General features: G+C 40.2%; 1 protein-coding gene across 3 annotated transcripts in view; it reads right to left on the bottom strand.

Moving 5' to 3' along the window:
* COPRS (coordinator of PRMT5 and differentiation stimulator) overlaps positions 1 to 24702 on the bottom strand; it is a 31119-nt gene extending 6417 nt beyond the window's left edge. The window contains exons 1-4 of one of the 3 annotated variants that reach the window (XM_088065546.1): positions 22915 to 24702; positions 22520 to 22592; positions 21718 to 21969; positions 9875 to 9955 (exon numbers count right to left, since the gene is read on the bottom strand). In XM_088065546.1, coding sequence (XP_087921672.1) covers positions 9875 to 9955; positions 21718 to 21969; positions 22520 to 22592; positions 22915 to 22929 — 421 coding nt within the window. In that variant the 5' untranslated portion in view covers positions 22930 to 24702. Of the gene's footprint in view, positions 1 to 9874; positions 9956 to 18951; positions 19720 to 21717; positions 21970 to 22519; positions 22593 to 22910 lie in introns of those variants that run through there. The other 2 variants (XM_005526843.2, XM_088065545.1) reach the window with 2 other exon arrangements.
* Positions 24703 to 24745: the final 43 nt, after the last annotated feature.

The following is a 24745-nucleotide window of genomic DNA, read 5'->3' as shown; positions in this document are numbered from 1 at the left end:
TCTCACTAAAAGCAAGAGTATATTTATGTAATGTGCACAGAATTAGCAATAAATAAAGAAACTCTGTTAAGATGCAGAGGCAAAAAAATCCTAGTTTACACAGCTGCACCAAGCCAAAGTATTTTATAAAACCATGCAGTACCTGAAAAAGTTGAACTGCAGTCTCCTACGAAGGTGAGTTTCGCAGCAGTTTACAGCAGGATGTGAGGGTGAACAATACATAGTTGTAACTGCAAAATCATTTAAAAAGAGAAGGAAGTAAGAAGGTGGAGTTTAGCCTGAATAGAGAGATAACTTGGAACATGAGTTCAGGTTATTTGAAATAAATGTTTCACCTCCCTGAGAAGATGGAGAGTACCATTTGCATTATGTGAAGCAGGGCTTAGACTGCAAACAGGAACATCAGCTAACTGGTCATCCTAAGTACTCCTCAGAAATCTCTCTCCAAAGCATGTCTCAAAGTATTGAAACTATAGGTGGGAAATACAGGATGAAAAAATTCATCACAGAGGATAAGACCCATCAGCTCTGTACCACCACCAGCTGGGTCAGAGCACACTTGAGAACAAGCAGGATGCCAGGAGCTCATGAGGCTCCACAACCTCCCCGAGTTCTCTGCTTATGAATGGATGAATCGTAACTGCAGAGCCCTTAACCACAGGGCAGAGACATCAGTGGGTTTCCATTTTCTTGACATGATAGTAAGTGCATGTCAAAGAGAAAATGGCAACACTCCCTTAATCAAAGCAAGGAACAAGTTTTCACCAGCCGAAAACACAGATTAAGACTTAACACTGATGAAGCTGCTGTCAGACCAGTAAGATTGAAAAAAGATTCACATCCTTGCAGAAGTAGACTAGAAAATGTTATTTGAGAGGAAAAATAGTTTGCCAGCACAAGCTGATCTGTGTGCAGCTCCTCTGCCATTTTTCATGCAGATTCAGAAAATGTAATTTCATAAGAAAAGGAAAAATTACCACTTCGTAAGAGCTGAAAATTCAAAACAGGCCCTTTGCATCATTTAGCTGAGCAAAGGAGCTTAAAAAAACATTAAATTTAAATTTACTTTAATATCCTGGCAGATTGCTGGGGTGGTACAGACAGACTTCCATGCAATTCAGAATCAAATCACACTGCAAGTTGCAGAGAGTCCTGAATACCCTATTTTATTAGCCCATAGAAAAGCAACACTCAGTACCAAATAGCTTTCCCTTGAGCTCCTCAGACAGCAATGTGCAGATCCCACCTCTGCAGCTGCACACATTCACCAACGTCTTTGTGTTATTTCATTTTCAGTAGAAAATGCGCAGACTGGGCAGAAAATGGACAGATTTCCACAGTCAAAAAAGTGACCACTGTGCTCAAGAGTACAGCTCTTGATGGATTAAGGCAATTTTGGGTTTTGTGTTACCCCATATCAGGCAGGGATGAAAGGGGCAATATTTGGAGCTGAACAGTTCCACCACCACCCACCCACTGCACCACTCCCTACACAACTTCAGTATTATTTCTCCTTCCACGGCAATGAATTAGTCCCCAAGTTTCAGTCACAGGAAAGGTTCTCTATAAAGACTATATGAGTGTATCAATTCCAAATGTTTGCAGGTCACATAATAGAGATAAAAACAGAAAAGAAAAGAAGATTGGAATAAGAGTCAAGAGTGCAGTGAGCGGCTCAAGGTGTCCCCAGCATGTGCCAGCACTCCAGGCCTTCCCCCAGCACTACTGAGTTCTGGCTGCTTCCTCCAGGGTCAGCCTGGTGCTCATATAGCCACCAGAGCAGGAGGAATTTTAAATTTAAAAGCAGCACTGCATTAAGAAATGACCTTGGCCAGCTGCCACAGCCCCAGCTTTGCCAGAAGCTGCCTTCCTCAATCACGTAGCACCTCCCAGCCAGATTACCTAAAGGCAGCTGTGATTGCTCCCTCCCCTAAAGCTGGAAACAGACATGAGGCACAGGAAGCTGACAGAAAATAATGATATGAAAAACCTAACCCATTTACACCAATATCACAAGGAACACGTAGCACTGAAAGCACCAGGTAAATTTTTGCATTTTGTAGGCTTTGAAAGATAATTATGTACAAGATGAGGAGAAGGCCAAGAGCAGTAGAGTGAAGGCTGTGTTGGAAGAAAGGCAGATGGACTGTTCTGTCCTAATATGCAAAATATTTTTGGTTGATATCTACTTTGCTCTGAATGTTGTGAAATGAGACATAAAATAAACTTCACAAAGACTACCTCGTTTCCCTGTGCCTCAGTTCTCTGCCTACAATTCCCTAAGCAGCAAGGTATGATACACGTGCTAAAAGCAATGATGCATTTCTATTCAAAAGTAAGATCCATACTTATTAATAAGTGTTACTTACTAATTTGTTGTTTTATTAATTTATTAATAATTAATTTATGCCAGCTGAAGTTCTAATCCTGGACAGTACCTCTGTTTATTATTTTATTTTGGTTTTAGGAGTATGCATCTACTGCTATTTTGGAGATCTTACTTTTAAAAAAAAAAATCAAACAAAATAAAATCCAAACTCAAATCTACCCCCACCCCCATCATCTCCAGACAAACAAGATTAAAGAAAACAGGCACCACCACCCCAGGTGTGTGTTTAAGGCCTCAATCTTCAAGTCTTCAATAAATCTGTCCTCAAAGTTCTGGCAGAAAGTTATCTCACACCAGAGGTGTTATGTGGAAAGGAGCATAGCTTAAAAAAACAAATAATTAATGAGTTGAGGTGTATTGTTATGCAACTCAAGAGCACATGGTATACCTGGGATCTACCTTAAAATGAGATAGCAGGGATGTTTGCTACTGCACCAAATAGCCACCATTCTATCAACAAAGACTCCCTCTGTCATCTTTTCCCATTTCTGGCCTTTTTTTTTTTTTTTTTAAATATGCTTTGAGTGGGAAATTTCCATGTAGCTACTCTTCAGTAGCTACCCACACAAGCTCCAAGGCAGGTGCAGCACCAACCAACACCTGAACAGTGCATTCCCTGGAGAGGAAGTGCAGCTGCACTGCTGCTCTGCTGCAGCTCCTGCCAGCTTCCCCAGCCTGTTCTGCTCCCTTGACTTCTGCAGGACAATAAAGAAAAAAAAAATCACATCTTCATGGTGAACATCATCCACACAGACAGCAGGAGCCAGGCTGAGGCAACAATTTCCTATGGATGTAACTTCAGAAAAAGCCAGGGATTCAGGACCAGGAGCTACAGCAAAAGCGTTGCCATCTCTCCAACACTCCTCTTTGATCCTGGTGTTTATTTACATTTTCAGAGAACAAAAAGTTAATTCATAAGCAATTTCAAAGCAACATCTCCAAAGTGCTGCTTATCTTTGTCTGCAGTTTCGACAGTGATCTGAAGACCAAGCTGGACAATCCCATTAACAGGAACAATCAGTGATTTAAGATTCAAGGATCTCAAAGTACAGAAAATAATAAAATGGATAACATCCATAGGAGATAAGTGTCACTATTATAGCGTATTTTATAGCAGGGTAGAAATTAACACAGGATAATGGAATTACCAAGAACATCACCAGAGCAAGGCAGGAATGAAATGAAATTTGATCCTCATTTTCCAGCACTGTTTGAGCAATGCTGCTTCCCCTGCTGTGCAATTACTGCAGAATCCTGCTCATCCTCACTGTTGCAGAAACTGAGGAGAGCTGCTCAGAAGCACAGCTCATAAGAGATAAACAGAAAGGCATTTCTGGTGAAAATTCAAAATGCCAACAAACAAAAAAATCCCCTTTGGCAGAAGAGATGTTTTCATTTGGAAACACTGTGGATCTAAAGGGAGATGTAGACTAAGCCCATGGAAGCTGAGCATCTGCTGCTGAATGGCTGCATTCTTACCCTGCCACAGGTTTTCTTGCTTAAGCTTACAGGATCAGAGTCTTCAGAAATAAGAAACAGCACAAAAACAGGCATTCTGGGGAGTCCAGACACAGAGAATATAACGTGTAATATCTCAGAAGCAATTTGACATTTCACTAAGGAAGGACACTCTGTTTTTGAAAGAAATATTTCAGATCTCAGAAATAAGGATTTTATTTTTTAAAAACTGACAAAACTTTTTGCAGAATGCATTTTTTTTTCTCCCCAAAAATATCATGATTGCAAGGAAATATAACTTCATTTTCCTGAGAGTATTGTTTTGACCTTTTAAGCATCATTCTGAGCATTTAAGCTAATGCTTGGGACCAAAAATGGAAGCTCTACACCTTAAAAAAGCTATCATTTTTATGTAACATAAAAGGATAACAGAATTCACTATTTTTCTCATGAATTCTATTCTTTTTTTCTTCCCCAGCCCTTCCAGTACCCTGAGTCCCTTTGACTGTTGTGTCCACATCCCGCAGTTTCATATCTAAACTAAACCCTGGCCACAATGACAGCACAATGAAGCCTTGATCAAGCACTCTGAGCTCTACTGTAAATACATGAGATGGGAAGATCTCGTCCTATGTGCCCTCTATAAACTCTGGATCAAGTCCAGGACAAAGAGAAGTTTATTAATGCACACACATTCCTACTGGCCTTTGAGCTCTTTGGCAAAAATAGTTTTAAACAGGGCCCTGTAGAGACCGAATGAGCAGTACTCAAATATTTACATCGAACAACAGAGTTAATTACACTTCAAGACATCAGTAAGATTCACTCTGCTGCAACCTCAGCAACATACTCCAGTAAAGCAGCAACATAAACCATTTTCCGCAATTGAGGCGGGCAGCTTTCCATCTGGGTTTCAGCTAAGGCAGGAATGTTTCTGTCGACAATAGAACCTCACTAATCAGCACTTCACTAATCCACACATTTTATTAACTTCGCCAAAAAACTCACAGCCTCTCCCTGCCCCTCAGCAAAGATTTAATAGCAGAGACCTCAAGCAAAGTCTTTCATTCCCCAAACACATTTTTTTAGGCAAATGTTACGTGCATTTGAGTCAGACATTACAAAGCAGTTTGATAGATAATTTGAGCAAAAGTAGTTATCACAGACAGAGCCAAATCTTATGCATATCTGAAGAGGAAAACCCAACTTGAAGTTGAATCTACAAAAGAGCATTTTATCAAAAACACTTAATCCTTAGTATCTCTCAGGATTTGGCCCTCTGTGAACAAAATAACATGCTTAAATGAAATTTACTTCCTTCCAAGTTAACACTGCATTTGCCCACTTACTTACTGGCTCACAAATTCAATAACTTTCAAAGTCTCCCTCCAGCCACTTTTGACACTTCATTCTTCCTTTCGCAGAGCAGTCTGCATCCTATAGATGTAAGCCAACAGGAACAGCAAAGCCAAAACAAACATTAAACTACACCTTGGAATGAAAAGCTCTGTCCATGCCAGTGTCTTACCTCTGTGTTTAGAGCTCTTCGTACCTCTCTGCCCAAACCATTTGCACTGAAAGTCTGCAGCTATGGCAGCTTCATTTTTCAAGCCCACCAGAGATTATCCACATGTCATCACCTTAAAAATCAAACTAACAGACAGCACAACATTCATTATCCTTCCACTTCCAAGGGCATTTTTAAACAAGTGTGGAGATAACCAAACAGACTTGCTTGCTGGGTTTTTTCTTCCTCATCAATTATCCTTGCTATTGATAGAGCATATGAATAATACCATGTATTAATTATGTGCAAGCATTTATAGAGGAAAATAAGGGAAATTCATATACAGAAAACCAGTAAATTGGATGGCATGTATAATGATCCATTTCTACATTTTTGTGTGGAATATCTAACAACACATAGAAAATAATGTAATTTAAATTCTATAAATGTTATTTCCTTAATTGTGATTTCTGTTCAGACAGAAGGGAAACCTCAGCAAACAATGGAGTACTCAGAGGAGGGGAGAAAGCTGTGTTCTCACATGGTCAGTCCAAAAGCTACAGACATCCCCCTCCCTGGAACATCCCCTGTACTGCCCCAGCCCAGAGGAGCACAAACCTGGGCACTCCTACACAAGCTCACTTAGAGAGAACATCTTTTATCAGCATCTGGTGCTCAAAGAGAAGATGCAGATAAATACAGCCAGAGAATGAGCCCTTAGTTTGACCACCCCCATCTGGCTCTGGGCTCCTCAAAACCTTATTTCCTCAGCCTAGCAAAGTTCAGATAGACACATCAGAAGCACGGTTCCTCCAGAGCCCTCAGGCCTGGCAGCATTCCTAACTGAAGATGCATTGCACTGGATTTACAGTGAATAGTGCTACAAATCTCAGAAATGGAATAGGCTATGCCTGTTAATGATCTAATGAGTTTATTATATAGATATAGACATTTTTAATTAAATCACACTCTTAGAGTAAAGTAGCATAGAAGAAACTCTGATGAACCATAACTCTGAGACCAATAAAAGTAACTCTTGTACCAAGCAGTAACACTGACTGCACATTCCCTCACTACCATCATCTATAGTCCAAGTTAGGATTTCTGTTCAATCCTTGTAATTAACTCAGTAGGTCAAAACCAGAAAATACCATGTTGGATTTGAAGAGCTGAATGTCCTTGAGAGTTAAAGCAATGTTAGGATGTTTAGACTTTCTGTCTATACTTGAATGACACTGGAAAGACAGGCTCTGTGCATCACTAGAGGCAAGATCCACACACCCACCTGTATGTCATTTTCAGCTTCCCACTGATGTTTACAGGAGGATATTTTGATTTATTCAAAGAGATGCCCTACAAACACCACCTTACCAGAACAGATATGATACTGTGCTAGGCACTGACTCCGCACATCTTTATCAGTTACCCCCAAACCGTGTGTTGTCTTAATTTTAGAAAACTGCTCAGCTCCTTGCCTCTTCATTTGAACTATATTTAATAATAACCTCCATTTTGATTTTCTGTAGCATATACTGCCCACGAGTGAAAAATCGAAGGTACACAGCTCTTCCATATGAGGGAGATTTTGTCAGGATTCCAGTGAAATTAATTGTCCCCCCCCAAAAAACTACTTGGCATAATGAGGAAGTGAACAGACAACAACTCATTCTCCTGTTTAAACTTAATCCCAGGCATTCCTTTTCAGAAGACAAACCTTCTCCCCTCACAGGTGGACAAGGAACAGAGGTACTTGACAACAACCACTCTCAAATTTTTTGAGTCAGCAATAAAATCCCTCCTTAAAGGTTTGCTTAAATGTCTTCTGAGCTCAAGTATCTGATCTTACCCAACATGTGGGCTCCTCTTTAACTCTTCTTCTCTCCTCCTTACTGGATAAAACTCCACTTCTCATTATTGAATCGATGCTGTCACATAAACACCTCACTAGGTGAACTCTGTTTTAAGAACCACAGAAACTTTGATCAGACCAGCCTGAGATGAATGAAAGAGGAAGTCCTACCATGACCTGCTGAAATCACAGGGCTTTGTCATACTGTAGTCTTAGCTAAGCATGAGGAACAGATTTGATAAAACCTTTTCTCCTAAGGCAACCTGCTTGACATCCAAAATAATGGGAAACCTATCCTGAACTGTCATACTATTGGAAATCCTTCTCTGGCATGACCACTTCAGTTAACTTCAATACACATAGCATGATGTATATGGCAGAGACTTCTTCTGTTATAGACCATCAACAGCCTTGTGTAAATTATATTAAAGAGAAGATTAAAATAAAAATGTATCTACAGATGACTTGAAATAGTCAACCAATGGATCTGAGAAACTGGTAAACTCCATTTTCTCTCTGAAAAGTGAATAAAACCATCTCTCCTACTTTATGTATTACACCTCATTTGTTCTCATGACTCCAAATTACATTGTAAATTTTCGGGTAAATGGAGGCAGAGGCAGGATGCCAGGACCATATTTTGTGCGTAGCCACACATGCTGTAAACACAAACACCCACCTGCAAACAGGCACTGGATTTATATAAACATACACACACATATAAATTCACTGTATAAACAGAGGCAGACCACACCTCAATCTTCCAGTCTGCACAGAACTCCAACTCCCACACCACTGGGAATTTCAAGATACGTTCAAACTTGAAGTCTATCCTGGGTGTGCTTTGACCTCTGAATTTTTGGGCCTAAGACAGATCTGAACCTGAACAGAAGGGCTTCACAGACCAATCTCCAAATCACCCCTCATATTTGAAAGCCAATATATCAATAATAGCCAGCAAAATAACTACAGAATTAATGTGAACATAAATTAACAACCTTTAGAACAAAATTGTATGATAGTTGTTATTTTTATAAAGGGATTTAATAAACCAAAAATCAGGAGAGCCCATGCATAGCTAATAAAATAAGTGTGCAGAGACACGATAAAATTCATGAGGTCTTTGTCTCCACCTACTGTATGGAGGAATAATAATTGTAATTCCCAGAAGGATAGAGAGGAAACTAATTGATACCCTTCTGATATAAAATCCCAACATCTGTTCCATACAGATCACAGGACTTCAGCCTTTACCAGTTACAAAAGTTGCTGTTACAAATCTGAGAAACAAACACAAAGGTTTCCTTTACTGAGAACTGAGGCGCCTATGATTACCACAAAGTGGCAACTGTTATGATTTTATGGTTCACACTTCCTTTACAACAAGAAGTTTTGAAATACAAGAAACTGTTTAAAATAACTTATGTAAGCATAAGAGGGGATCTGGGAACTTCCTGAACAGGAATGAAAATTAAAAGCCTTCATAACATTTGCCTCAATTTCCTTTAATGACCAACAATTATATTTAAAAAAAAAAAGAGCAGAATTGCAGTCCAAACCTGCACAGGCCTGTGAACACTCTCAGGTGTAAAGACAAAATGAATTAAACAAAGCACTCTTAATTAAAATTGTCAATCTGTCAAAATCTGGGAAAGATTACAGAGAAGTCTGATCTATGGTTGCCCTATACTTTGTGCTTCCTAATTTGACAAAATAAAATGCAGGTTATGAATTTTTTCTAAAGACAGCTCTTTTCTGCTATTCTGGCACTCATCCAACCAGTTTATTTCTTTCCTACTGTCACTAAATTTCTGTACAATCAAAAGCTAAAATAAAGCTTTTCATTGCTATGGACTTGGGGAGACTGGTGCCAGATTCTGCTTGAACAGAAACTGGGGGAGCCCCAGGAGTCCATTAAAAATTTGATTGGAAATGTCAGGCTGATGGCAGAGAAACAGCCAGCCTGCACAGCAAGGGCCACAGATGCACCCCAGGCAATTTGGTGTTTTTATTTATACAAACCACACGATGTTTCCAAGCCTCAGAATGCGTTCAGGGAGCAGATTCAAAAGTGCCAGAAAATTGAACTTTCAAACACACTGGTTTTGGTGAAAAAGCTCTTTCAGAAATATGCCCTGAATGGACCCAAGTATGTACTTGTAAGGGTGCACATTATGGGAAGCATTTTGTTTTCACAACAATCTATCTAGAGTACATGTTGCAGATCTGTGAGGGTGTTTGGCTATTTTCAAAGCTGTTTGTAGAATTTAAATAAGCAGTTCCCTATTCATTTAATATGAAAAAGAGGATATGGCTACTGAGGTAACTTCAAAATTTAATCCCTTTCTTCTCTGTGTACAAAATTATATGTGTTTTTCTTACTCCAGCTAAAGAGCACACAACTCCAACTCTTACAGAGCAGATGGACCTAAGGCAAGCAAAGACCTAAAATAGGTATCTTACTCATAAACCTCAGGAAGATTGGTACAGTTACCACCCTGAAATAACCAAGTAGTTTGATATAAGGAGATTTTATGTACATGTCAGAGCTACACCAGCACTCACATTTGGTGTTACTTCATTTCCTGGTTTTCACCTTCACTTTAGGCACTCCTAGAGACTGCTCAAGTCAAGGATGAATCAAGCCACGAGTACTACATTAGAGACTCACACTCTCCTCCTCCTTCTCCTCTGTGGATGCTGCAGGGTGAAAGGCCATCACTGCACTCTCCTCCAGCTGGATCAGCCACACCTGAGTGGACAGCAAGGAACAGAATGGGGAATAGTGTGACCAGGAATGCCATAGCTTGGTCAGATGTGCACGCTCACAGCAAACAACTGAATGCTTTCATGTCTCCTGACATGACTGTTTTCCTGAGGGACAAAGCCTTGCAGCTCTAAAGCAAGCAGACTTAATTCAGCACACAGTTCTTCTCCATTACTTATTTACAGACACAAATGTACATGTTAAAACCATAAGCAGAAACTCCACATGGGATAAAAAAAAAGTTTGATAATATGCAGAAAATGTACGGCCACAAGAAGTGAGTCAACTTTACATAATAAGCATAGAGAGCATGATGGGAAATGCCTCAACACAGGCTCCTTTGTGCTCCAGAAAAAGGGAACAATCCCTGACAGAAGTAAGCAATGACAGAAGCACTTGATCTTTGAACTTTGCTGGGCAGATGTGCTGTTGGTGTGGGGCAGATTCCAGGACAACAGAGCAAAAATCCCTTGATTTTATTTCCTCTACTTCACTCTGTATTCTTTTTACAACCTTGCTAATATTATTTAATAATATCATTTACTGAGTTCCACTAGGAAAGCTGCACAGTTATTGTCTAATAGGCTCTCACCATGGGGCTTATGATCATCTCTCCAAATTACAAGTAACATGTTGTATTTTCCAAAAACTCATGAATTGGTCACAATGACATGGTGGCAGCACCTGCAGCTTCAGAGGAAATGAGCCTTAATGGAACAATAATAGCAGAGCTTGACCATAAAAGTCATTCCTCCTTAACCTTTCTCATTTACTACTCAAAGGAGTAGTTACAGCAGAAGTATTCTAAAGTACAAAACTAATCTGAAGAACAACTGGGCATCAACCACTCATACAAACACAGAGGACACCCAATAAAAGAGCATCTGATAGAGTTTTACCCACACTCAGTGAGTTGCTGTGAGTCCCAGTGTCCTCCTAGCCAAAAGATGGTCACTTCTGCTCTACAGTTCAGAACCAAAGAATACAATTTTATAAGATTTAATTCAAAGATGCTGTGAAATAGAAGTATATGTTTTGGTAACAGCTATATTTCTGGGGGTTTGATTCTTTGTGGCAACAAGTTTCACCAATTAATGCATGCAAATTAAAAGCACTCCTGAAAGTTCTATTTGATTATACTTCAAGAAGAAGAGGGAAAGGAATTCTTATTTGAAGTGAAATGCACTGCAGTCCTGGAACCAAGGAAGCTGTGGTAACTATAGCAACACTGGAATTTTCAATATCCATTTTAATAGATATCTATCAAATTGGAGACTGGAATTCAAACCATTTTTTTCCAGCAGATTCATGCTTTTCAATATATGAAGTTATTCACATTTACTAGCAGTGGCCTCTCAGGTGCTTTACAACACAGTTCTCTTCCAAATACAATTTTCGTATCAGCCTTGACAAAAAAAAAATAGCTACATGGTTTCTACTTCTGCTGTCATTGTCCTTGAGAACTTCATTTTTTTATAAACCAAGTGAAGTGTTTGCAAATGTTCCATTTTTTACAAGACACAACAGACAATGTTCTGTAGTGTCTAACTCTTAAGTTGTTAAGAGTAGCTGAAATACTTTGTCTTCCAAATCCTGTTCAATATCCAAGTTACTTGAAAAGTATGCAATTCTATGGATAGAAAGTTTATGAATAAACATGGTACTGAGCTATGGTAGAATGTTATATCAGAATGAGATACACCTGTAAAAGGCTTTTTTAAATTCACTGCTAAGCAAGGAAAATATGCTATGTACTATGAGTGAATTTGATTAAGCACTTAGGTAGTAGAATAAGTTTCCAGGCCTAAGAATAAACCACATTACTCTGTTGTATACTGCTGACTGCAAAAAGCTTGAAAGCGAGCAACTATTTCACAAATCCAGAATTTTTTCAGGATAATTATAACTCGTAAACATGACAGATTCCACTGAAAACCATATCTCTGACAGATCTTAAAAATCAGCACAGAAAATATGAAAGCAGAAGAAATTTGGGATATGTGGCATCATCACAGTTCTGGTCTCTCAAGATATGCCAACACTGCTGTAATTCACAGGATTTTGTCCTAGTTTTCTAGTTGAGTTCCAGTTCAGGCTATCCTGCTTTGGGAGGGACATGGAGATGAGAGGACACCATTGCCAGTAGTGCAGGTACCACATTTTGTCAGATAACACTGAGAGACCTCCTGTAAAAGTAGACAATTGTTATAGTATCAATTTTGTGATAGCAAACAGGCAACAAAAAAGGATGAGAGAAAATATGTAGGAAAAAAAAAATCCCAAAATAAGAATCTGTAAACAGAAGCATTAAAACACAGTTAATGGAAGTGATTAGTCTAATTAAATCATCCCTACAGCATCTGATGGCAAAGCAGATTGGTATACTCATTATTTTACCAAAGCAACGAGACAACAGTTAAAACTACTGAGCTGTTAAAAATATTGGCCCTGCCTGCCATTCTAAGTGTAACAACAGATTCCATACAAAATGGATATTAAATCCTCAAAAATAATTATTTGTTTAAAGCAGAATCTACCTATCCAGCCACAAGTACCTATTCCTAGATTGCAGTCCCATGAAAAGATGCAATGAGATCCCTTGGGTGGAAATTCAGACTAGCCAAGAATAAAGAAACTTCTTTGTTATTATGTTAGAACATGGAGGATATTTGATAAGACATGGAGAAAACAGCTGTTGCCTACATCATTAAAATAGCATTGAACCATCAAGCAGAACCTGCATGGATTAATCACGGGAAGAAGCACTAAAAATAAATATTCCTCTCACATCAGTGTCATGTCTAAAGTAAAACAGCAAATAAAGAGGAAAAAATTTTCCTCTTCAAAAAAGTACTGTGTACTTTTTTTAAAGTACTCTGAACACAGAGAAGGGAACTCAGTACACAGTACTCTGAACTAGAGAAGGGAAAGCTCTCAGCTCAATTAGGCAAGGCTTCAATTAAAGAGGAAGCAATCAAGTGAAACTTGAAGCACACTCCCATTGTACAAATGAGCACAGTTACTGCACCCTCTGTGTTCTCCCATATTTTCCTCATTTCAGCCTCCTCCCACACTTGCTGCTGATACAGTCCCGAGTTGTTGCACAAGGTGGATGCTGCCATAACAGAGGACACTTTTCTTTCCTCTACCTGGCACCAGTTTCTGGGTCTATGTACTACAGGCAGAAACAAAAACTAAATTTAATCCCAGGCAGAAGCAAACAAAAGATACAAAATTGTGTAAAAAAAAAAAATGAAAGAATCCTTCAAAAATGGAAAATTCAAGCAGAAAGTGAAACAAAAACCACAGAGATAAGCCCTGACACCAGAGAAATCCTATTGCCAAGCCTGGAGGACTGAATTATGGTGGAAGCTGGCATTAAAGCCTTAGCAATATCCAATACCTAGGTAAGCTGAATGGGAATAACTAACCCAAAGTTGAGAGGATATACAGCAAAAGAGGCCATTTTCCAAATACCTGGACTCTCAATCATGGAACATGATTGTTAAGTCCATTAGCAGGACACTGAACTTTGCCCTTTTGTTTGGCAATCACAAAGGCTGAGTGTTGCCAATTTCCCCAGACCTCTAAATCTCACCAGCCACATGCTGGCCAAATGCCCACATCTAGCCCCTTGTTGGGGGAGAAAAATGACATAAAAGATACATGACAGTAATGTAACACATGACAAAGATATGGCTCATTTAAGAAGTCAAGACATCTTTTAATCAAAGTTGCACACTGTGGAGGAATGGAAGGTGCCTTGTGCAGCGTAAGAAACCCTTCTTAAGAAACCCTTCCCCTTGCTGCAGCTATCAGGTGCCAGTTTTAGGCAGCCACTCCCCTGCACAACAGAAACCCTGCTGGACTTAATGGGACACATGATGAAACTCCCCATTCTTTCATCTGAGAATTTACTTCTGTACATAATTAGAAGCACAATCATTAAAGTTAGCATTCCAAATTGCTGTCAGGAACCAGCCACACAAAGTATTCCTACAGGGCTACAAGGCACTTTACAGACCACATCACAAAGCCTGTCCTTAAACAAAATCCCAGATCTGTCTGAAGAACAGCTCACCCGCTTCTCTCCAAAGGACCAAATTAAACCTAATCCACTTAGTAACACAAGTGCAGATAACAGAACTAAATGTAGTTCTTATCTAGCAGACAGGCAGTCTCAGCCTGAGAAATATTCATCTGTCTTGATATTGTCTGACCAATCCCACTAAAAAGACCAGACATCTGGCAAGCTGCAGAGATGGAGACCCAATCAAATCTGAATGATGCAGATAAGCTACAACTAAACAAAACAGAAGGTAAAAGGTGTTTCAGACCAGGAAAATAATGACCTGTTTGAAGAACATGTAACTGAAAGTACTGATAAAAATAACGCTGAGAACAAAGGGAGGTCTGGTAATCCAGCAAATCCAGTAGGGACAGTAGACAATACAACGGTGATTGCTGACTCAGCATGTGGCTATTTGCAGACTCCACCTTGGTGCATTCATGTCAGATTACTTGTCCTGCTTCAGTTTTTGATTTAAGGAGTTAACTACAGTTGAAACAGAATCTGCCAACTTCCCTTACGTGTTCTATATGGAGAATGCAGCAACTGAGATTCCTGTACCAAATTATTTTGATGTGTTTCCCATGCTTCTGGTGGAACTATCGGTTTTACCTTTGACCTTGCTATTCTAATTCTACCATACTATTGTCAGCAACATTGTGAAGACCTGCTCAGCTAGAAGACTTTCCTTGCTATCTGGATCTCCAGTTGCATAGTAGGAGGTTGTACTGTCTGCTGTGGGGTATAGGTCCTGTTTAATCTCACCATCACATCTATTTACTTCCCCAGGAATATTTGAGCATGTAACAAGGGAGTTACACAATTCCCAACCAACTGTAGCCGGCCAGAACTATATTACAATGTGGCATGTTTACTCTGGTGTCTAGATGAAGATTAGAAGTGGAATTATATTACTTTAGCTGAGGTAAAATAATTTTTACGTTTTCCACAATGTGTTAAGCAAAGGAAGGAACTCCTCAGTGAGAACAGGAATGTTTTGGAGTAGTTCCTGAGGTAGATGTAGAAATACTAAACAACTTGTTTAATGTTGGAATAGGAGTCCACAGTAGCTACACTGATTAAAATTGCAAAGCAGCACAATGAGAACTTGGCATCCTCTGCTACCCCAGATGTCACAGAAAATGTGTTGCTCCATGTAAATCTTACTAAAGACCAACAGCTCAAAGAGGACTGAGCACTATTTCCCTTTGAGGAAAATAAAACAATAAAGTAAGATCACAAATACATATGATTTATGTGTACAACTCACTCTTAAATTCCTGCATCATACAATGAAGAGAGTTTCTAGGTCTTAAAGGCAGAAGTTGCAGGAAGATCAGAAAACATTTGATTAAAAGAATTCAGGCCAAAGAATCAAGAATTGCTGAATCACGGAAGTTAACTTTCCAAGGCTGATTTCATCTACATGTCCTGAAACTAGCTATCATCAGCTTGGAAAATAACCCTACCTGATACAACCTGCTTAGAAATAAATGTAGCCATTGAGCCATATTCACAGGTTTTGCTCTGTAAAGGTCAACAGAGTGAAAAGTAACATAAAGAAAGCCCACTATATTAAGAATACAGCAGTAATGAACCTGAGCTCACTGAACATGAGCTTTCAATAAGAAATGACACAGGCATTACACAGGGGCACATACAGGGACAGAGGTTCTGCCAGGGTAATGAGTTGCCAAAGTTTGTATCAGCTGAAGATCTACTCAAACTATTTTAAAGTGGTTTCATCACTAAACCAAATTATTGGGATTGTGTGCTTTGCTTATTTTTTTAGTAGATTCCAGTTCCTCCTGCCAAGCTAGGAAGCTGTCCTATGAGCAGCTGGTACTCCAGGACTAACAACTCCACCACTAATTTATCCTCTAATACCCAAGCTTCCGGTGTCTCTGTTTGCAACTCAGAATCACAGAGGGTAAAGTATCACAAGCTCCTTCCCCATGCCTACATAGGCTTACCCAGCTTCACAAAATGACCTTTGTTACAAAGGGATTTACACTGGTGTCCTTGGAAGCAACAGATGGTCAGGATGAGCTGCTGCCACCAGCATTTTTCCTATAGTTTGTGAAATTATTCACATAGTCACCCCAACAGTGGAGGAGTTTTCTCAGTTTAAAAGTGAAAGCAGACCAGTTAAAAGATGGGATAAAACAACAAGTGAAGCAGCAGTGTTTCTAAAAGACACTGAGATAGGCTGGATTTTGTGGTTATATAAAAGCAAGAAACACTATCTCAATCTGATGTATGAATTAAGTCCTCTACCTTATCAACAGGAAATATGAACACATTTCCTACAATTATTTCCTCTTGCAAATCATTCCCTGTAGGTCTCAAAGGAAACAACAGATGCACCCAAAACAAGCTTTCATTTATTTGCTGGCTATTCAAAGAAAATGTAAAACTCTTGTTTTCATTTCTTAGCACCTCAGTATTTAGACAAAACCTCTTGCTCAGCAAATCTGAATTATTTTACTGGCTGGTATCATTATCTTCACCTACAAAGTGAAGTAATGAGAAGAAAAGCAAGGGCAACTTCAAAGTGGCACCCTGCTCTTATGAGCCACCATATTATGCCACACTCTTATGCCACCTCCACAACATAAACCCAGCAAACCTATTAACCTGCAGCAGGGTCTCAGTTCTTTGAATGGTATCTTACACTGTGGGCATAGAAAGGGGAAATCTTGTTAAAGATGTATGAGCATTTAAAAGAGCGACCCTAAGTTTTCCAACTGATGTACTGCCAATGTTTTTTGTGTTCATCCAAGATTTATGATATTGGTCCTGTGACAGGCACTCTGTTCCCTCTAATAATTTGAGCAGGCTGAAGGGTTGACTTTGGTGTGAACTGTTGGCTCATGTGTTACCTTATGTTGTTTTTAATTGCAAGTATTCCTGCCTTGAATGACATGCTTGTGTCAACACAAAATAGGCTTGGTGCAAGACTCAGAGTGGAATTTGAAACACTCTGCAGTGCAGAAACACTGGAATCTGTGAGCTTGGTTTCAAATCCTTCCAGGCAGATGCTTTCTGAGAAGCCTGCATCTGGTTTTCTAATCCCCCTGAAGTTTGAGAGTGTTCAGATCAAGCTTTACATCAAGCCCCTGTCCTAACAAGCAGGGCCAAGTTGAACAAAGTTGCATGTGCCAACATATCCCTGAAGAGAGCAGCGCACCTCTGCTGCAAAGCCCTGGTCTTCCAAAGCTGGAGAGGGTGGTGTCAGTTTTAACCTTAAATGGAAAGTGTTTAAAGTTCACAGTCTTGAAATACAAACAGTTTAGCAAGGCAGCCATTCAGTACAATTTCTCCTCAAATAATAAGACCTTTGAGACAGATGAGACTAATTGCTGTTAAAGGTAGAGGGTAAAAAAAAACCCTTGATTTATTAAGTGCATGGAAAATAGCTTCAAGATTCAGGAATTATGGAATTTTGGAACTGTAAAGGAAGAAAAATCATCCTAATCAGTGTGATAAAGACTTTTCGGTTATCCTTATAAAAAAATTCTACAAAAGATGGGTTTGCTTCCACACTATTAGTTTAATCTTTATTGAATACGGTGGGATATCTCCCACAAGCATAATAAAAAAAAATTATATTACGCCTGAAGTCAAGTGATGTTCTTCACTCAGCCATGGGAGAAATTTTTCAGTCCAGTAAGTATAACTTCAGAGTGAAATAAAAAAAAAAAAAGAGAAACTAATCAGGGCCATGAATCAGCCTCACTGGGGAACAACAGGGCTATGCAGAACTCTGATCTAAATTGCTATCAGCGTTAGGAATCCAGCCCGGGGAGCTCACAATGCTCACACCGAGCAGGGCACACAATTTTCTGCTGCCCTCTGCAGGGAAGCCTTGGGCCTTGTCATGCACAGCCAGGCTTGCACAGGATAAGCAGGCTCACAAAAGAACCGGGAAATTTTCAAAGGAATTTTTACAATTTACTGGTGTATTGTTACTTCAACAGTAATCTGCACTCAATTTATCTTTATGAATACTGCATTTATAATTGCAAATTAACTTTTTCACTTGAGATTATGAGCCAGTTATTGGTGTAACTGAGGAAGTTTTGATGGAAATATTAATCCCTAGATCCCTCCATCATATGGGAATAAAAGAACAAGCCCTCTTTTTTGCAGCCTCAACACTATGCTTCTTCTACTCTGCTTTAACTGCTCAACACCAAAACATAGCCAGGAATTGAAAGGTACCCAAAAAAAAAAGCTCTTGTCTTCCTGTGCTCTCTAGGAAAATATTAAGGAAATATCACTGTATCATTCACTTCTTCCTTCTAAACTAGTGAATTAATTATTTTGGTCTCAGACACTAGATGATTTAAAAAGAAGAAACCAAAATAAACACCATCATACTGTGCTCCAGTTCAGTCAGTTCTAAACACAACAACATGAAAAAGTTTTTGAGATAAAAGTGATTAATGAAACATGAGCACATTGAAGGCTGTTGTTACTCAGATGACCAGCAACTCAATCCACTTACATACTTCATTTGAGAACACTTCCTTTAACTCCAGAGCAAAGGTGAGAAGGATACGGTTCTAGCTCCTCCTCTTCTCTTAGGGTCTCTGTGGAGGTAATTTTGTGTTCCCATCTCCTCATTTGCCACAACACAAACAGCAGAACAGCATCAGGAACCTTAATTCACTACTGTCTGCAGAACACTGAGATTATATACTGCAATATACATATAAGCATAGATATATTCTTTGTCATTACACATCTGATGTTGCATGAGAATATAATAAAGAGAACTGTGGGACTCTAGGGTAATATGCCCATACACAAAAAGGTCTGATGTGGAGAAATCTTTGTTGGGAGGCAGCCTTATGCACCCAGCATTCCTACTGGATGGAGAAGGCCCCCTTATATATCAACACATGTATTTGCAAAATGTGTATCATGTATTTGTAATTCCTTGCTGCTGAAATACACAAAAATAAACACAAAACAACTTCTTCTATACTCACCACAGCTGATTTTGTTAAACACCAGTACAAGAATCACAAATGAACATTAGAACCATATGGAAATATAACAGACAAGCTTAAAGGAGGGACAGTTTTTAAAGTTATCCAAACCAATCAGATAGCATCAAATGAAAAGGAAAGAAAACTAAAAGTTACACAAAAACATAGGGATCAGCATGTCAAAACTGACAGAAGCCTGGCAAACAAGCTGAAGTTTAGAAATTAAATACTTCTCCTCAAACAATTAATTAGCAATATAGCTCTATATAATACAAACAAATCCTCCAGAAATGCACTGACTCCTTACACCCAGCATTTGCACTCTTGTGTCCTGGGCAAGGATGGGCAGTTTATAAACAGCTCAGAAACAATCAAAGCAAAACCCTGGAGATGGTGACGCATTTCTGGCCTCAGGCCCAACTCTGCAAAAAAGCCAAGGGACTTGACACAGCACAGTCGCTGAAGAACATAATCCAACACAGAGGCCAAACTTAATTCTGACCAGGCTCAACCTCATTCATCAGCATCATCAAACTGGCCCTTCTCAACTGTTCTAACTCGTGGTGGAAAAATAAAGCAAGGTGCATGGTGACAGCCCGGGTTGTAAAACCAATCCTCCTTCCATACATACGAGCTGGAAAGATTATTTTCCTCAAAGCTTCCACAGGAGAGATCGTCAGCATCTAAAGAAGATAAAATAAAGATAAAATACTCAGGAAAGTAGTGGAATAGTGTAGCAGGTTATTATGGAGGTCTATGGCACCTTCCAGTTCACTACTTCAATTTGATCTGCCAGCACTTATGAATTAGACCTTAAAAAAAGGCAAACAGAAAACTGAATTTGGCAATGTCTCCATTTGAAGGAAGATTCATGCCACACAGACAAAACAGTTTTCCAGAAAGCTCAGTGATACACCTGGAACTCAGAATGTCTGTCACTAGTTCTTACAAGGCACGCAGTTTTTTCACGTTTTCCCTGGGAATAAAAGGCTCATGAAAGTATTACTTTTATTTGCCTTCCTCCTTCCTACTCATTTCATAACACCATCCCAATCAGGATTCCTCCAAACCCTTTAAGATCTGGGTCACTGGACAGGACGGGAGGGTGAGGTCATGTAAAAGCTGGCTCTGAACAACATTTCCACTAGGCTAGAATTCAGCTTAATGGGCCTGTATTTAGCCAATCTAGCACAAAAATAGGACAAAGTGTTTTAACAGAAGCATAAAGATTTCTAGCCAGCAGACACTGAGCAAAGAAAAATCCCAGAGCATGGAGGAGCAGAGGACCCAACACAATATCCCATGTGTCAGCCTTGCAGCAGCACTGCCAAACAAACCATCACAGCAAGAACTTAAGACACTTAAAAAGACATAAAATGACCAATCAAGCACATTTTTGTATTTGTAGCAATTAACAACTCAGATCCTTGTACTCAGTATCCTTCAGAAGGACCTGAATCCAATAATCACAGCTGCCTTAGCTTGTGAGGATTTAAAGAGCTACAGGTGGGATGAGCAAGTTAAATAGAGGGTAAAAACAGGGGCAGTTCCAGTACAAAATTCAAAACATTCCATAAATTTGAGCATATAAGAGATTAAAATGAAAGCTCAGAATGGAAGGCAGGGAAAGCCTCCAAAAAGGGAACAGTCTTTTTCTCAGATTACCCAGTGTAAAAAACCAATACTGTATTCCCATGTTAAAATCAGAATGATTTTAGAGAATGACTGCAAAAAACTCTCACTTTCTTCCATTATCAAACAATGGAATTTAAATACAAAAGTTTATTTTAATTATGGGATTAAAATAAACAGAAAATTCATATTTCCTAAGCAAAGAAAATTGTATTAAGTACAAAAAGATACACATTAATGAGAAGAAAATGGAAATAGTACTATTCTGCACCAACAAAGACACACCAGGTTATCAATCACTTCTGGCTAAACTCCATCCATCCTTCTATGCTAAGAACCTGCCTGGCCAATGGAAGGTTGAGACTCTGTAACATGGTGAATCACCATAAAAACAAGTTACAAGCTGGAGGAATAACTCAACTCTGAAAGTGTGAGTGGAACTCCTTCTATTCGTTGCCACTTTTGTCCATGGGACTGATCACGTGCACAACCACTTAGGAGGATCAAGCTTCAACAAAATCAAAGTTCAACAAACAAACCAAAAAACCCAAACAAACAAAAAAAACCAAAACACAAAAACTCACCAAACACTACAGTAAAAGCAACAAACCATACTCAGAGACTGAACACTGATCCAAAGAACTCTATGCTCTAGAGAGACATTATAACGAACAGCCTTGAATTTTCTTTAAGAATTTTTAGATAACAAAGTTAATTCCTGCACACCATGTACCTTTCTCTTCTGCTTCAGAATAACAAAGATACACCACAGAAAACTTGCTTCACCAGAGAAACTCTACACAAACATGGAATTCTCCTCCTTACCATGCCACTCCCTAAGAATTCAATTGCTCAAGCAAGAGTTTCATGCGAACTCCACACCACCACCTCTAAATCCTGTATTTGACAACAAAATTGACCAGGAGGTCAACACAACAAGAAATTGCTTCCCAAAATAGAACACAGAGTTACTTAAACACATTCTTCTGCAAAGCACCTACCTCCAGCTATCCAAAACTCTGATGAAGCACAAGCAAATGTGTACTCACCATAAGGACCACATGTGAACTCCTCTAGCTCTCTATCCCAGTCTTCCACCTCATGCTCAGATGCATCTTGCTGCCCTGAAGACTCAGGTATACTAGAAACTTCATTATCCCACACATCCAGGTCAGCATATATATCGTACCAGCCCTCATCAGTAGAGCCACTAACGTCACCTTCAGTGGGAGAGGTAGAAGCAGATTCACTCTCCTCCGACTTGCCATCAGGAACATTTGGAATATTCTGCTGCAAACATTCTAAAACCAGTAGAAAGCACCAACAGATACATTCAGAAATTAAACAGGAAAACAAGAACAATTAAGTGCTCAGCACAGAGAGGTACACAAATACACTTTGTGCTTACTAATCTTAATGTAATACCCACAGTTTCCTATACATGTAATATCACTACAGAGCTGCTTCACATTTCAGGTGCTTGGGAAGAGTGGACATAGCCTTGCACCACAGCACCAGAACATAATCCAAACCAGGACTTTCCACAGACTAGTTGGAAAATAACTCTGTAAACTACATCAGAGGACCCAGCAGTCTTGTTTCACCACATTCACCTGTAGGTATTTAGAAGAAAAAAAGCAACAAAAACCCCACAAAAACATGGTTCTGGTTAAAAAAAAAAGTCACATTGATTAATTACTCATGTACCTAGGCATACAGAAATACCTACATGGAAATAATTTACTGCAGTAACTAATGAGACATTTCCTATGTATCACCAAAAGGCTTTAAACATATTTCTCAAGTAGTGCACAAGTTTTAATATTTGCGACTTGCTTTCTTTTGTCCTACCTTTTCTGAGCTTCCAGACCACAATTTCTGACTTATTTGGAAGCAGTTTCTCCTCAGAGGCAGCAGCCATCACCTACAAGGCAGTTTTAAAGAATGCAGTAGTACCTCTGATTGCTCACAAAACTGCTACCACATTTCAGTGTTCCCAGGTGTCTCCATTTGGTCCCTTGATGAATCAGAGGTTTAATAACAAACAGGCTTTCACTTCAGAATCTGCAGAGATACAGCTAATTCTGCTGCTGCCATCGGTCACCCCTAGCATTAGCCCACACAGAACAGCCCATCTCCTCACTCACCCCCACAACCCCGACCCAAACCGTGCCCCTTTGGGAACGGCAGCACACTGTGAAAAAATCAGCGGTAATGAGGACATAAGGAGTGGACAACGTACTAACACTGAAATCAACCATTCGGTGGGAGCCCACACGCCGAAGGGGATCCTCCAACAGCACTGAGGGGCTGGACCAAGATGGACGGAGAGCAGAAGAAAACCCTCAGCTGCTCTTGAGGGGCGCACTGGGGAGCGGACGGCGAGTTCTCCTCACACTTCACGTGGAACAAGGAGGAGCCGGCGGTGGGTGCGGGAAGCCGCAAGGGCCGCAGCCGGTGGCCAAGGGCAGGGCGCGGACTCCGGACAAGCCCTCACGGCGGCCGCACCGCCTCCGCTGCCCGCCCCGCCCTCCCCGGGATCCCCGAACCTTCGGAGCCGAGCCCGCCGCCCGGCCTGAAGGGCACCATGGACCTCCCGGCCCTGCCCGGCCCTCGGCGCCTCTGAGCAGCGACAGCCGGGCGGGCCCGAGGGCCAGGGTGGGACACCGGGATGAGAAGGACAGTGGGACTGCTCCCTCTCCAGCCTCTGTGTCAGAGCGCCCGGCCGGCGGAGCCCACCGTGCACAGCTTCGGAGTCACAGACGCAATTCGGCGGGAAAGACCTCCGAGATCATCGAGTGCAGCCATGACCCAACACCACTGTGTAATTGAGACTGCATCCTGGACAAACACAGGCATAAGAGCTCTGAGGAAGCACCTTTTCACTCCTGAAGTTGTAAATGAAGTATTAATACCAGTCATGGCTGGGTTGAGTTTTCCCCCTGCCGAAAGATAACAATTTCCTTCCGGCCTCGTGGTACCAGCATGCTCAGAACATGAAGAGAGGAAGCACCTTGGCTGAATAGCTGGGCAGATGTCAAGCACGTGTACTTGCAGGGAATGTGTATCCCTGGGAAGAATGGCCCACTTTCTGAAATGATGGAGTTATCAGCTTTGTTGGACTTTAAAATCTCCAAACTTTGCACTTGAAAACTTTTAGTTGTGCAACTGATGAAGCAAGAAGTGGTTCAGAAGCAGCGACAGTGTAAGGTGCAGGGAGGGTGTGATTATCAGTAAGGAAATCTCAATGTCAGACAATGAGGTGGCAGAGAACTAATAGGGATAAAGGAGATGGCATGGCTAAAAGCTTGGAAAACATGAAAGCAGGATGTACTTCAGATTTGGTCACAGAAGGAGGAATCTTACCAGACTGCTGCTCCAAACTTTATTCCTAGCTAGCTAAGTTACTGGAATTCATTGCTTGAGAGGAGCTGCAATTTCTACTTGAGTGCAAAATCAAGAAATACTTCCCTGTATTGTCCTTATGTCACCCTTCAATCACTGGGAAATTGCACAAAGGAACACCTGCTGCATGGTCTTGTACTTTCCCTGCATTTCTCCACTGGTCCAAGGATAGCATTTATGTTGATTTCTCAGTTTTGTGGCTCTGTAAACAGCCAAGGACAGCACCCTTTCAAAACACATTACCTGTCTTTTAGGCAGGGTGGACAGAAAAAGTGTGGATCAGAGCTTTCCACTCTCACCTCAAGGACATTGCTAACAGATCTCAGCTCCCCTCTACCCTTCATCACTCTCAGGATGCAAACACCAATGCAAGGAAGCTGCATAGGCTGTTTCTCTTTTTGTCATGAGGATTACAGATTATTTCAAGACTAGGAAGCAATAAATACTGTATTTTTACTTAATGAAATTCACTTTTCATGATTCAGCTTCATAAGATAGAAAGATCACCTAGAGGTGCAGTTTCCACGGGGTTTGGTTTGGGGTTTTTTTGCATTTAGGTGCTGTAATATTAGCTTTCCAGATGCACTAGAATTATCTGAATGTTTAAGCACAATCAAGAGTTTGCTCCCAGAAGCCTTGATGAAAACACCCTCAGAGGTTTGCTTCCTCTGA

Source organism: Pseudopodoces humilis, chromosome 21, assembly GCF_049639895.1.
Source record: "Pseudopodoces humilis isolate 2021_Gansu_Grassland_sample_001 chromosome 21, ASM4963989v1, whole genome shotgun sequence".
Lineage (NCBI taxonomy): Eukaryota > Metazoa > Chordata > Aves > Passeriformes > Paridae > Pseudopodoces > Pseudopodoces humilis.
The sequence above is the reverse complement of the archived record's forward strand: the minus strand, read 5'-3'. Positions and strand labels throughout refer to the sequence as shown.